The 12,408-nt window shown below is 46.8% G+C and overlaps 1 protein-coding gene across 22 annotated transcripts in view; it reads left to right on the top strand.

Moving 5' to 3' along the window:
* LOC135366755 (muscleblind-like protein 2a) overlaps positions 1-12,408 on the top strand; it is a 304,286-nt gene that overhangs the window by 269,688 nt on the left and 22,190 nt on the right. For 14 of the 22 annotated variants that reach the window (XM_064599626.1, XM_064599628.1, XM_064599625.1 and 11 more), the window contains 3 exons: positions 233-490; positions 9,301-9,492; positions 10,612-10,800. In XM_064599626.1, the coding sequence (XP_064455696.1) occupies positions 233-490; positions 9,301-9,492; positions 10,612-10,800 (639 nt within the window). Of the gene's footprint in view, positions 1-232; positions 491-9,300; positions 9,493-10,611; positions 10,801-11,737; positions 11,828-12,408 lie in introns of all 22 variants that reach the window. The other 8 variants (XM_064599636.1, XM_064599640.1, XM_064599639.1 and 5 more) reach the window with 3 other exon arrangements.

Raw genomic sequence — 12,408 nt, 5'->3', positions numbered from 1 at the left:
CAGAGCCGTTTATAGAGAGGCTATGGCCATTCTCCGATCTTTTACCGCCTTCTTGGTGGAGCCTATTTGGACGTCAGGGTCGTCTTTGAGCCGCCCAAAAGGCGTGACGTCGCATGACGCGCTTCAAGTTGAGCTCCTCCCAATGGCCAAACTCTCTCTGTAAACGGCTCTGCTATGCACAACGAACGGCTTCCTGGCCCTGGCGCTAACCTGATGCCTTCTTGTCTCGCAGGGTCGCTGCAACCGTGAAAAGCCGCCCTGCAAATATTTCCACCCACCCCAGCACCTGAAAGACCAGCTACTGATCAACGGTCGCAATCACTTGGCACTGAAGAATGCCCTGCTCCAGCAGATGCCTCTGCAGGCGGTGCTGCCCGGACAGATCCCCACCGCCGCCGTGGTAAGTCCCTACTGGTACCTGGGCAGACAGCCCTACGCCACGGGACTACTCGGTACCACAGGTACAGCCACGGCCGTTACGGCCGCCAAGGTACGATATCCATCCTACAACCTTCCTTCCTAATTCCCTGCTCTAGCTCATCCGCTTCAGTGTGTCCTTACTTTGGTGGGCGTTCTACGTAGCATGCTCTATATCCCCGTTTTTTGTTTTGTTTTTTTTTTATCGTTGCACTCCTTCCTGGAATTCAGCGGTTGCTGTGTGCCTGTCGGCTTCTGGGACTTGGGGTAGTTAGTTGAGGTCTGTGTCATCTATGTCGGATCTTAGACGTCGCTGTCGACGAAGCAGCGCGAAAACGTATGCGGTATAATCGCATGCCGCGTTTTCTCGACGGAAAGACTGCGCGAGCGCGGCAGTTTTCCTCGCTTGGCTCAGAAAACAACACATCCACGAAGCCGTCGCCGCGATTTCGCCAACGCCTGCGGTCTGCAGATCTTTGCAGTGAACGAATGGAAGTGACGGTGTCCCTCTTAACCAACCAATCGGGTGCCTGACCGTAAGTGGCCGCGGGCGCAGCTAACGCCACCTAGAAAGGAAAAATGTGATAAAGAAAGCTTGCTTAATGCATCCTCTAACTCATTTTCCGCATGTCGTCAGTGGCGGATCCAGGGAGAGGGCGGGTGGGCGATCGCCCCCCCCCCCCAAAAGCGTCAGTTTATACCTTGGACCTTCCCTCTCTCCCCTCTCCCACTAAGAAAGAAATCCCCCCCCCCCAAACCGAGGGTGTGGATCCGCCCCTGCATGTCGTCTGCTTCAGACTGCTTCAACCGCAAACGATTTCAAACACTGGCTTCCAGTGGCTGCCCATGCGGCTCATGGCGGCTTGTCTCCATAGCCACGGCCGCTGAAAATACGGTCGTGATTGGCGGACTCGTAATAGCTACGTCACGCCGTTTGAGCGATCAGGCTTTGTTTACTCGACGAGCGTCCGTCGCGCCTGACCGTGAAGCATCGTCGAGAAATCGTTGCTTGCGGGCTGGCTCGGCGATTTTCCGTCAGGTTGACGTTACAAGCGCAGAGCGTTTTTCCGTCGAGAAAACGCCGTACGCGATGACCGTGTAGTTCTGTCGCTTTGTCATTATGCAACGCTTTGAGTTTTTCAGTCGCGTATCCACTAAATTATCCACAAGAAAGTCAGCTGTGTGTGAACGTTCCGCTACGTGATAGTTTCCATACAGCTGATCTTACTGCTGGGACTACGCTCTTTTCCCCTTGTCGACAGAAGGCGATAAAATTGATGTAAGAACTAGCAAATAGTTTGACTTACTTGCTTGACTAGCTTGCCTCGCCTTTTCGCTAACTTCTACTGGGAAGGTAAAACGTGTAGTAGGTATCGCAGTAGTAGTGTGTGCTCCCGTATCCTGCGTTAGCCCTCTTCTGCATTTGTGCCAGCATGCTTAGCAAGTGTGTTTTTGGAAATCTTCACAGCATGTGCAGTGCATAACGACGGCGCTTGCCCATGTCATGACTTGTTCTTGGATCCAACGGGTTACTAATGTCGATACTTTTTTTTTTTACGAACTATACACGAACCCACCTTTTCTTTTTTTTTTTTTTTTTTTGAAGGTGTGCTTTGGTACCTTAACCCACCCCATCCTGTGTGGCACGTTTTCACTTTTCAATGACACTCTTACCCACGGACACCGGTACGTAACGTTCATCCCTGCACTTCCGTCACTGGCTTTTTTTCTTTTCCTTTTTTTTTTTTTTTGCGTTACTTGCAAAGACGAGTCCGGTTGAAAAATAGTGTGTGCAGACCACCTTGATGCTTCAAATCTGCTTTTAGTTAAAAAAAAAAACATTCTTATGCGTCGATTACATTTTTCTCCTTTTTTTGCCGTAAATTGTCGTAAATTTGTTGTCACTGAGAGTTCAGTTATCGAATCACTGCTTCGCTTTCCGACGATTCCAGCGGCATAATTTCTCAGCGGCGTTACAGATATCATTGGAATCGGCATGGTTTAAAGTTCCCGCGCGGAGAGCCGCATGCGCGACGTCATTGTGACGACAGTGTGACGACATGAGGGCGTTTCTATGACGGAATGCCTGTTCGGCTTACCGTTGGCACCGTTTTCACGTGACCACAACTGTTGTGAATGATTTGCTTCGGTCGTTCCTCTTCGCGTACAATACGTGAGGAGGAAATATGAGAGAGGGTGCTTACACGTGACCGTCTCAAGCCGATGAGGAGATTCCCCTGCATGCTTCTTCCCGTGAGTACGGACCCGCTGACGGCTGTCGCGACAGGATACGAATAAAGGTGGGATCCCATAACACGCGACAAGCATCGCGCGTGCAGCTTCCCGGCACATTTGCGAGGCGGCAGCGGCTAGCGGCAACACCATATTTGCGAAAGAAATGTACCTTTTAACTGATTAAGTGGCATACCAGTCTCGAATATAATAAAATTTCGATTTAACCGCCCCAGGGGAAATAACCGCAGAGAGAAATTTACACTACTGTAATTTTGTTATGATATGTGTGTCTGTGGTGGCGCTGTGGTTCTACCCGTTAACACACAATGTGCAAGAGATCTTAATCACATGCGATAATAATAGATTCAAGCGGCTGCTTCCCACCTATACACGCTGGAAATTTCATTTCAATTAAGTTGACTCGCCACCCACGCTACGCTGTTGCCCCCACATCCTGCATCACTCGCTCCAATTACATACGCCGAATTTAGCGGATTTTGGCGTGCGACGGGCAACGGTCTTTGGCGACAAGCGACATTATTTTGCGACAGAGCTTCCTTGTCGCTCGAGTGGGGGCGCCGCCATCGTATTTATCGCGCGTTGCTGTCGCCTGTAGCGTGTTATGGGACCCGGCGGCTTAACTGTGGGAATACGTCAGTTTCGTGCGAAAACACTGACTGGTTATGTGGGGTCACATGTCAGCTGTCTGCGCAGCTCCCCGGTTTCCTCTTTCCCCTATTGCCAGTGGAGCGACCTGATTGGTCGGTGATTTCAAGGTTGAGGCGCACGTAGTTTCTTCTGTGTACCCATGCCAGTCTACGAATACCCCCTCGTTGCTGCCTTGTGATTAGATAGACACTTGGTCACGTGGTTTCTCCGAGCTTTGCCCTCTCCCCCGCGCAGAGACGAGCTGTTTTACGATTCGACCTGCCGGTAACACGCGAAAAAAAAAAAATATGACCGAGAAAATATGTCGCGGGGGCGGTGTCGCGAGCCTGTTTTTGTGGTCGGAAGCTCTGGACTCGCGTTGCGCCATGCTTCGCGCATTAGAATGCAATTAACGACTTGATTGCGTTGCGAAACCTATCGCTGTACATGCAGTGGGCGTATATTGTCGACTGCTCGTTCGCTTGGGCATATTATCGGATCACTCACTCCAGTAACCACGTCTGCCGCATCTTTCTTTCTTTTCTTTTTTTCTTTTTACCGCATTTCCCACAGCGTTACTTCACCTCGGTCCATTAAGCCGTGGCATTAAATCTCAATTTCATCACGCAAGACAGAGGGATACAAGGGATAAAACGTACGAGCAAGCCTCTTATATAACGCACTTTTCAAACGTTAACACACAGAAGAAAAAAAAAGAAGAAAAAAAGGTGAAAGAGGGACGTGCACAAGTTCTCGCCGCTGGCGAACTCTGCTTTACACTCAGTTTCACTCACATTTTCCTGCCCGCACGTGCGGAGTTTATATAATCTTATAATCTAGTGCATATAGAGAAGGCTAAGACATAAAGAAGTTTTCTTCTTCTTCTTCTTTTTTCTTCCTCTTTTGAAAGCGCGATATTTCTTTGCTGTCGTAGCACCATCCTGCTCGCGACCTGTAAACTCAATTTACAAGCGTCTCTCGCTTTTTCTTTTCGTTCCTTTTTTTTTCTTCTTTATACGGATAAAGAATCGCAAGACGGAAAATTTTGGACCTGAAGAACACCGATGCGAAGACGAGTCGAAAAGACGGGGGCATTCATAATGCATGCGGTAGCCGTGCCATCCCGAAAAAGAAAGGAAAAAAAAAGTCGGCTTAACAAGGTGAAAAAAAAAAAAAACTTTCTTTACCTGCATGTTTAGTGCGCTATTGATTACCAGGTCGTTCTTCCGTGTCTTTCGAAGTAGCGAATTGGGGAAAAACTACGCTCTCTAGGAAAGACTGGAGGTGTGCCTTTGACACGCTATTCGGATGTACGTCTCGTCCTTTTGAAACTGCGCGGACGTGAAAAGAGCGGGAGGCTTGCTACTGTTCCTGCCGGTCTGCGTCCTCGCGAAGCCGTGTTGAGGTTGAAGGAATAGTTTTAGGAATAGGAAGGTATCGTTTTTCTTCTTCGCTTTATAATCCATTCGTCTGCTCGAAGGTCTTCGACAGGAGAAACAGAGAATTGTTTTTTTGTTTTGTTTTTGCGTTCGAAAAGTACTTCATGGTCAGAACAGCGTTCGAACAGTTAGGAGCATCTATAGGCCTATTGACGAGCTTTTACTGAGGCTGCACTTCATTAGGCGAAAAAAAAAGAAAGAAAAATAAATCAATCACATAGTGGAACATGCAGGGTGTTCCACGAGAGGATCTCGTTAAATTCATAAAAATAGATTTTACTTCAGCAAATTATGAAACTACTTGGAATATACGCTCCTGCAGACTTTTGCCACAAGTTGAGGTCGTTCGAATTCGTTTCATGCATTAATAAAGCTAATTTTCTTAATTGATCTCGCAAATTATTCAAACAAAGGCAGCATTTTTCTGCATGAATTCGGAAGCCTGTCGCCATTGCACGCTACACTGTTAAAACTGAACTTCACAACATAGCACACTGCTAGCCAACCATCGTCCCGAATGATGTCATTCTGTGTCCTTATTTGCCGAAAATGGAAGGAGGCGCCTAGAGACACTAAATAAGGTACGCTTCAGAGTATCGACACTGAGTTCCAAGAGCGAGCATGCGCCATCTTGTTCCGCGCCGCGCAACCCACGCGCACGCGTACTGCGCACGTTAGCGCACGATGCCATCTATCGTGCGCGGGTGAAATGTTCCTTCAGTTTGCAAGCAGCTTTTGCAAGCTTTCTTGCACAGGAGGGAGGGTATTTGGACGGAGCCAACAGTTCCGCAAACATAAATATCGGCGAGCGCGCTTCGCCCAGTGACTGATTTTCGGCTGTCAAGTTATTGTAGAAATCTTGTAAAAAAAAAGAAAGAACTCGTGATTTTGATTGGAATGGCGTGTTACGGCAATAGCCTTCCGAATTTATGGGGGGGAAATGCTACCCTTGCTTGGCTAATTTGTGAGTTCAATCAACAAACTTTGCTTAATTAAAACGCATGACACGAACGCAAACGGTCTCAATCAGTGGCAAAAGTCTGTATGAGTGTGTTCCAAGTAGTTTCGTAATTTTCTGAAGTAAAACCTATTTTTAAGAATTTAATGACATCCTCTCGTGGAATGTCCTGTATAGCAGCAGAATTGCTATGTGGGGCCCAAGAACGTAGAGAGCCGTGTAGGCCCGTCAGTAACAGTTGAGAAGAAGAGGAAAGAAGGAAGAAGCTACAAAGGGCAGAGAAACAATGGCATTAAAAAAAATGGAAAGAAAAGCACGATCGGAATGTTAATCTTCCGATCTCGATCTTTGGCACCTCCCACTCATTTCGATGCCATTATAACTAAAGTCACTGCATTGAGGAAAGTAACGCCATGTTTTCCCTTTCCCGCCTAGACCTTGATGCAACAATGGCGGCCGTTGCATATGTGACGGTACGGCCGCCATTGTTGTTCCAAGGTCGCGGCGGCAAAGATCAGAGGATGACGGTACTTTCCCCAATCCAGTGACTGTAATTGTAACGTCGTCTTATGTCTCTCTCTCTCTCTCTCTACAACTGTTACGGACCGACCTGCACTAGAGTCACTAAATAAGCTACGCTCCAGAGTATCGACACTGAGTTGCAAGAGCGATCATGCGCCATCTTGTTTCCGCGCCCCGCTACCCACGCGCAATGCGCGCTTCAGTGCACGGTGCCATCTGTCGTGCGCAGGTGAAATGTTCCTTTCGTTTGCAAGCACCACTTGAGGGCCTTGAGCTCACCTTGACATCCTCGGGCAGAGCCGTTTACACGGAGAGTTTGGCCATTCTGTGATCTTTTGCCGCCTGGAGATGGGGGAGCCGCCGTGACGTCACAGACGTCATCACTCCGCCCACTTGACCGGGATGAAAGGCGACCCCCGGCGGCATGGAGGAATTTCAAGGCTGTGCCTCTGCTCCAAAATGGCGGAATGGGAGATTTCAAGGCGAATGCCCTGATCCAAAATGGTGCCACTGGCCTTGGCGCCGCCCATCGTGTGACGTCAAATGGCGCGCTTTGGGACAGGCTCCACCCAATGGCCAAACTCTCCTAATAAACGGGTCTGTCATCGGGATGCTCTCGTTGACAATACATGGATTATCGCACGACAATCATACACGCTTCCCTATCCCGCAGGGAGCATTATGCTAGTCTTTGATCTGCAACTGGGGATGGTAACTTTGCGGTGTGGAAACAAGATGGCGCTCCTGCTCTCCCTTGGACCTCAGCGTCGATACTCGAAAGCGAAGCCTATTTAGTGACTCTAACCTGCACAAACGTCGACGTCGGTGGGCCCCATGACGCTCCCGCTTTTCAACGAGCAGGAAAGAGAGAATGAGAAACGATTAATACAAAATCGTAAAGCAGAGGAGAGCAAGACTGCTTACAGCTCGCGTTTTTTGCACTTTGTCTATTAAAATAACGACCACGATCAATGCTGAAATCTCGCCGCTTACTCCTACACTCCTTTGACTCACGCTAACAGCCAGGAATTTTTTCGTTTTGCCTCATTTCTGGATTTTCTTTTACTTACGTGTCCCTTGGATGGGGTTTTAACAGGAATGTTTGCGCATGTTATTGTGAGCATGGGTGGCAGGCAGGAAGCGTTGAGGAAGCATGAGTTCGTCGCCTGGACGCGCTGTGCCAGCGAGCCAGAGGGCAAAGGTAGGACCAGAGCCCTTCTTTCTCTAGCCGCATTCGGAACCTCAGTGCAGTGGTCGCCGTCAATCATTTTCGAAGTGATGAACTATCGAAAATGAGCACCCCCTGTATTCCCAATATTCGTATATGTGGTGTTCGTATAACGTTGTTTTCAAAGTTGTTCGTATGTGACGTCTTAGCGTAAGGCTAAATAATAATTAATAAATTTAAACAAATTTTACTTATTGATTAAACGAATTAAATTAGGCGTCACCGAAGTACATTCTACGCACAGAAACCTCTCCTACCTCTCCTGCTTGTTCGTGGGCACCAGAAAAACAAACTGAATTGAATTGAGCGGAGAGAGTTCATAATTTTGTAAAAATTATTCGGGATTTTGATTTGATTATTCGCCCTAGTGGACGACGGTGAAGCTATACTGAATGGAGTATTCAGGCAATGCTGGTAACACGATAACCTACGGATTGATAAGGCCACCCCAAGGCCGAAACTAACGATAAGAACACAAGGAGAAAATGAACTGCATCATTGGCCATTGTGTCAAACGCGTTTGAGTACGCTGTAGCTTTATACGTATAATGCCATCGCTGACGGTAAACTTTTGGTCATGTGATCAGCTGTCACGTGGTCCTACAAAGCCACGGATCGTCGTTGGCCCTTTAGTTGGCCTTTGGCTGGCCTAAGGTTGGCCCTTATAAAGCTATCGCTAAAAGAAAATCTAAAAGTGGGTATTGAAAGTGGTTTTGTTCAGTGGGTCATACCATTTATACTTCTTTTCTTCTATTACGCTTTCGCAGCCGCTGTTACAGATGAATAAAATTCGCCTTTTCTATTAATTGAACCAACTAGAGCTATCCGTTAACTTGTGGAACAGCAAGCCGACACTCCGTTCGGCTGACCTTTCCGTCCTTTATTTTCTAATAAATATACCCACTCCCCGAGGCAGTTATCTCCGAAACTCCATCACATGACATTTCCTATAGACTATGTTCATTTCATATTCAAGCCACGAAATCTCGATGTGCTGAAATGAAGGCTTAATATTTCCGAGTAGAGCGCAGTTTTTTTTTTTTTTTTTTTTGTTACAAAACCCTGCCTGTACTGAGGTTCTGTATGCGGCAGTCTCAACGTTCTGTGCCCGAGACCGTGGGAATCTTGACACTGAGGTAACGTCGTCGGCATTTTGAAGCATTGTTGTGCCGCTACTTGTTTAAACTTGTTGTTCTCGCATCTTTTGGGCATACGTGTTCTGCGCTGCACATGTTGGTTGCGTAACTCATGTGAAGAACAGTGTTGTATAAACCTGTGGAGACAGTGCGGCTGTTACGTTTATGGAAGACACTTGCACAGCATTTTGGAATGGTGGCACAAAATGCAGTAGAGGCGCTCTTTAGTTTCTTCACAAATTTTAGTATGTCAGCTTGTTTGCCTGTGTCGGAGATGTAATATCGTAGAACGAAATATGAACGGGATTCTATTGCATTTTATTTTATTTCGTTAATCGCGCGGTGTTACACCCGCAAAGTGTATTTCGTCCGGTAGGCTATTGATTGAGTGGCTCAATAACCCTGTTGTTTGCATAGAGGTTGTCTGATCTGATCAACAAATCTTATGACAAGCACTAGCTACTTGCCTAAAATTATTAGGCCACTGGGGAAACTTTTGTGAAATTTTAACTGCGAGAAATTTCATTCTTTAATTGATACCAAAAGTTTGCAATGAATATGACGCTTTTCCGCCAAGACCAGGAAGGAATTTGCCGGCAACTTAAGCCACAAAATCCGCACCATAGTGCAATGGAAAAATTGGAAGCAAAAATGCAAAAACTGTATATTGTGGAGAGCTCGCTCTTAATTCATATTTAACTTGCCACGTACTTGCAGTACCCCAGACAACACAGTGATGTCCATGGGACCTCCTATGGATATCTCTCCGAGAGATGTGGGATTTCCCGAGGATATCCAAACATGGTGTCCACTCAAATGATGTCCTACGACCCTTCCTCAGGACGTCCTGCGGGACAAGACAGGGATGCGATCGGGACCTACTGGGATATTATCTGCAGCGCCCTTAACGTGTGTTGCATACTGTAAATTCTTCAATTTGCGTCCTGCCTTTTTGCACATGATGCACCCTCACAAAAACGGGTTCTGCTGTATAGCGGCTTAGTACAAAGCAGTATCTTGAGTCACAGTACCATGACTAACTTTATTTCCAACAGCTTAACGACTTGAACAATACCAAACTATGTTTCAATACATTACAAATTTTAAGCAATAAGAGACAACGGACCTTGAGAGAAAAAGATTGAGGACGATTTATGTAGAATTAGTACGATGACAATGCGTTAGCATTAGACGTTCGTCTTGCTTCTAATTGCTTCTCTTATGCTTCTCTTATGCTTCTTTTCTGCTTCTTATATTTTTCTATACTTTGACTAGTATTTTGACTAGTGGAAGGTCTGGGAACCATTGGAGAAGTTGCATTGGGAATGAGTATTAGCCATAAAAGTAAATTTTTCTCACTAGTGTTCGTCGCCTATCCCGAACCAGACGTGTAGGGGATATGCCAGATGTTGTCCCATTGAGATAACTATGGGATATCCACACAAAGTTTCATCGAGACATCGTGTCATTTCGGACGTGACGGGATCGCGAGGATATCCTCGTGACATTGCGTGTTGTCTGGGACGTGGCAAAAACTCCCTAAAAATAAATTCCGTGCACCCCCCTCCCCCCAAGGTGAAAAGTGTCTGCAATCCCAAATGGTTTATGAAACAATTTCTACTTTAAACCACTTTGTACGTATAGGTGGCTTAAAGCGGAAATTGTTTCATAAACCATTTGGGAATGCAGACATTTTTCACCTGGCGCATATCTCGATCAAACAGAGTTTTTAATGCGACGTTTTCTGTAAGCTTAGGTACTTCTCTCTACTCCATATCTGACAATTAGCTGCGTAATAATAATAATAAAGAGTCATTATTTGGTAAAGAGTTAGTGTTAATATATGTAAGACTACAGAAACACCATATAGCCACCTCTTGTGTGAAGGCCATTCCACTCTCAAGGTTGCCTTTCCCGCTGTGACATGTAGACCTTGTGTTGTGTCCTCCACGCACACCGTATCAGAAGACGACCCTGGTAACGTTCATGACTGTTTCTCTGCTTCCTGTTTTCTCCGTGCGTGCTCAGGCAACGACGAACCCATACATGCCGGCGCTGACGACGATGGCGACCGCGCCTTCGTTCAGCCCTTACCTGGCACCCAGTCCCGTCCTGCACGGTATGGCCATGACGGCTGACGGCTGTGCGGCTCCACTCAGCGTAGTCCCTGCCTCGCTGGTATCTCCTCAGAAAGTGGCCCGCACTGACAGAATCGAGGTATGGTTTCACGTCCTTTTCGTCAGGACAGTACCTATTGTTGTTGCTGTTGTTTATTTTGCTCTTGTTTGGGAGGAAAGTAGGTGAGCGGCGAATCTGTTCAGGCGGGGAGAAAAAAAACAAGTCGGACGCGAGTTTAAATTTGCCTTATTAACCATTAACGCTAGAAACAGAAAGCGTTCCTCCTGTGAAGCGTGCTTTGCCTGCGTAACACGGATGCATTGCGGGAAAGCTTGCCTGATGGTTCGCGCACGCTTGCCAACACAGCGGTCTTCAAAGCCGATGCAATGTACTGTGTGGACGAGATAACGTTTCCTTTGTGAGTGCAACCTTTGGATCGAATGAGCAGGCAGGGGCACTACGGATGGCGTCGCAGGTGTGGTTCCCCAACACAGAGAAAACAGATCACTCTGGATGCGAACCAAGTTACATGAATATCCTGGCTAGAATCCCGGTAGAATATGTTCTGTCGTTGAAGACAAACATTTTATTCGAGCACACAACATTTTATTACGCTTACGTTGCCAATAGAGCCTCTTGCTTTCTCCTCGTCTAAAAATAAAATATGGCAGTCGTCAAACATACACTTCCCATCATGTTCCTTCTCTTAAATTCGAAATATGTCACAATTACTAATAAATTTGCCTACGCCGGTGGAAGGGGCAAGGATTAGTCCTCATCATCTTCACCTCACGTCATCCTGTGGGGGTAGCTAACCCTTCCCGGTCATACTGCCCGTTCCGCGGTACCATGAAAGGGAACCACACACGGAGTTGGTGTTCAGACGGGTGTCAACAAGTTCGGTTCTTGCAGAAAAGTATATACGTATATATATATTTTCCACTCACCTATGTTCCTCTCATTGTAGTGTGATGGAGTGATGAATTTGTCAGCACTAGTTCAAAACTCAGCCGTTGTGATCCGCATTTGTATCCAGCCATCTTATGTAGACAGCACTTCAGAGCAGCTGCAGGGACGGATGCAAGCACTGCCGTGGACATGGCTGCAGCACCCATGGGGACAGCCAGTTAGTGCCATTGTTTTGCCACAGCGCGAACATCAGAACAGTACGATAATCTCAAGACACCTCACACAGGAACTGGGCATCTAGCGTATGTCACGAATAGGAGCACGTGCGTGCCGACACCTCTATGAGATCAGCTGTTCGCATCTGAGGACGACGGAATTGTAGGTTAAGCAGGCATGTTCTGTTCCCAGGTGCTTTAATCATAACGACATAATCATGACTGCAGTAGCGTTCCCACTGTTACAGCTCTGAACCTTGTTTGATGTTTATATAAGGGAAACTACTATCAGGGCCACTTTGGGACATAATGAAATTACATTTGGCCCATACTTCTAGGCTATTTGGGAACGAATCATCCTTCTTGTAGTATAGCCCATCGAGGCCGGTAGATCTTAGTGCAGACGCTATTTCATGCCGCACGTTTGAACAAGGAGTTTGACCGTTACGTACATTAAAATAGCCAGTCGAGCGACCGACACAATATGCAGCGCTCTAAGCTGCTTCAAAGCGAGAAACTGATAATACACAGTGTGAGAAATTTTTTTATCGATAACAGTAAAGAAAACCAAACGCCTCAACCA

Source organism: Ornithodoros turicata, chromosome 8, assembly GCF_037126465.1.
Source record: "Ornithodoros turicata isolate Travis chromosome 8, ASM3712646v1, whole genome shotgun sequence".
In the NCBI taxonomy this organism is placed as follows: domain Eukaryota; kingdom Metazoa; phylum Arthropoda; class Arachnida; order Ixodida; family Argasidae; genus Ornithodoros; species Ornithodoros turicata.
The sequence above is the reverse complement of the archived record's forward strand: the minus strand, read 5'-3'. Positions and strand labels throughout refer to the sequence as shown.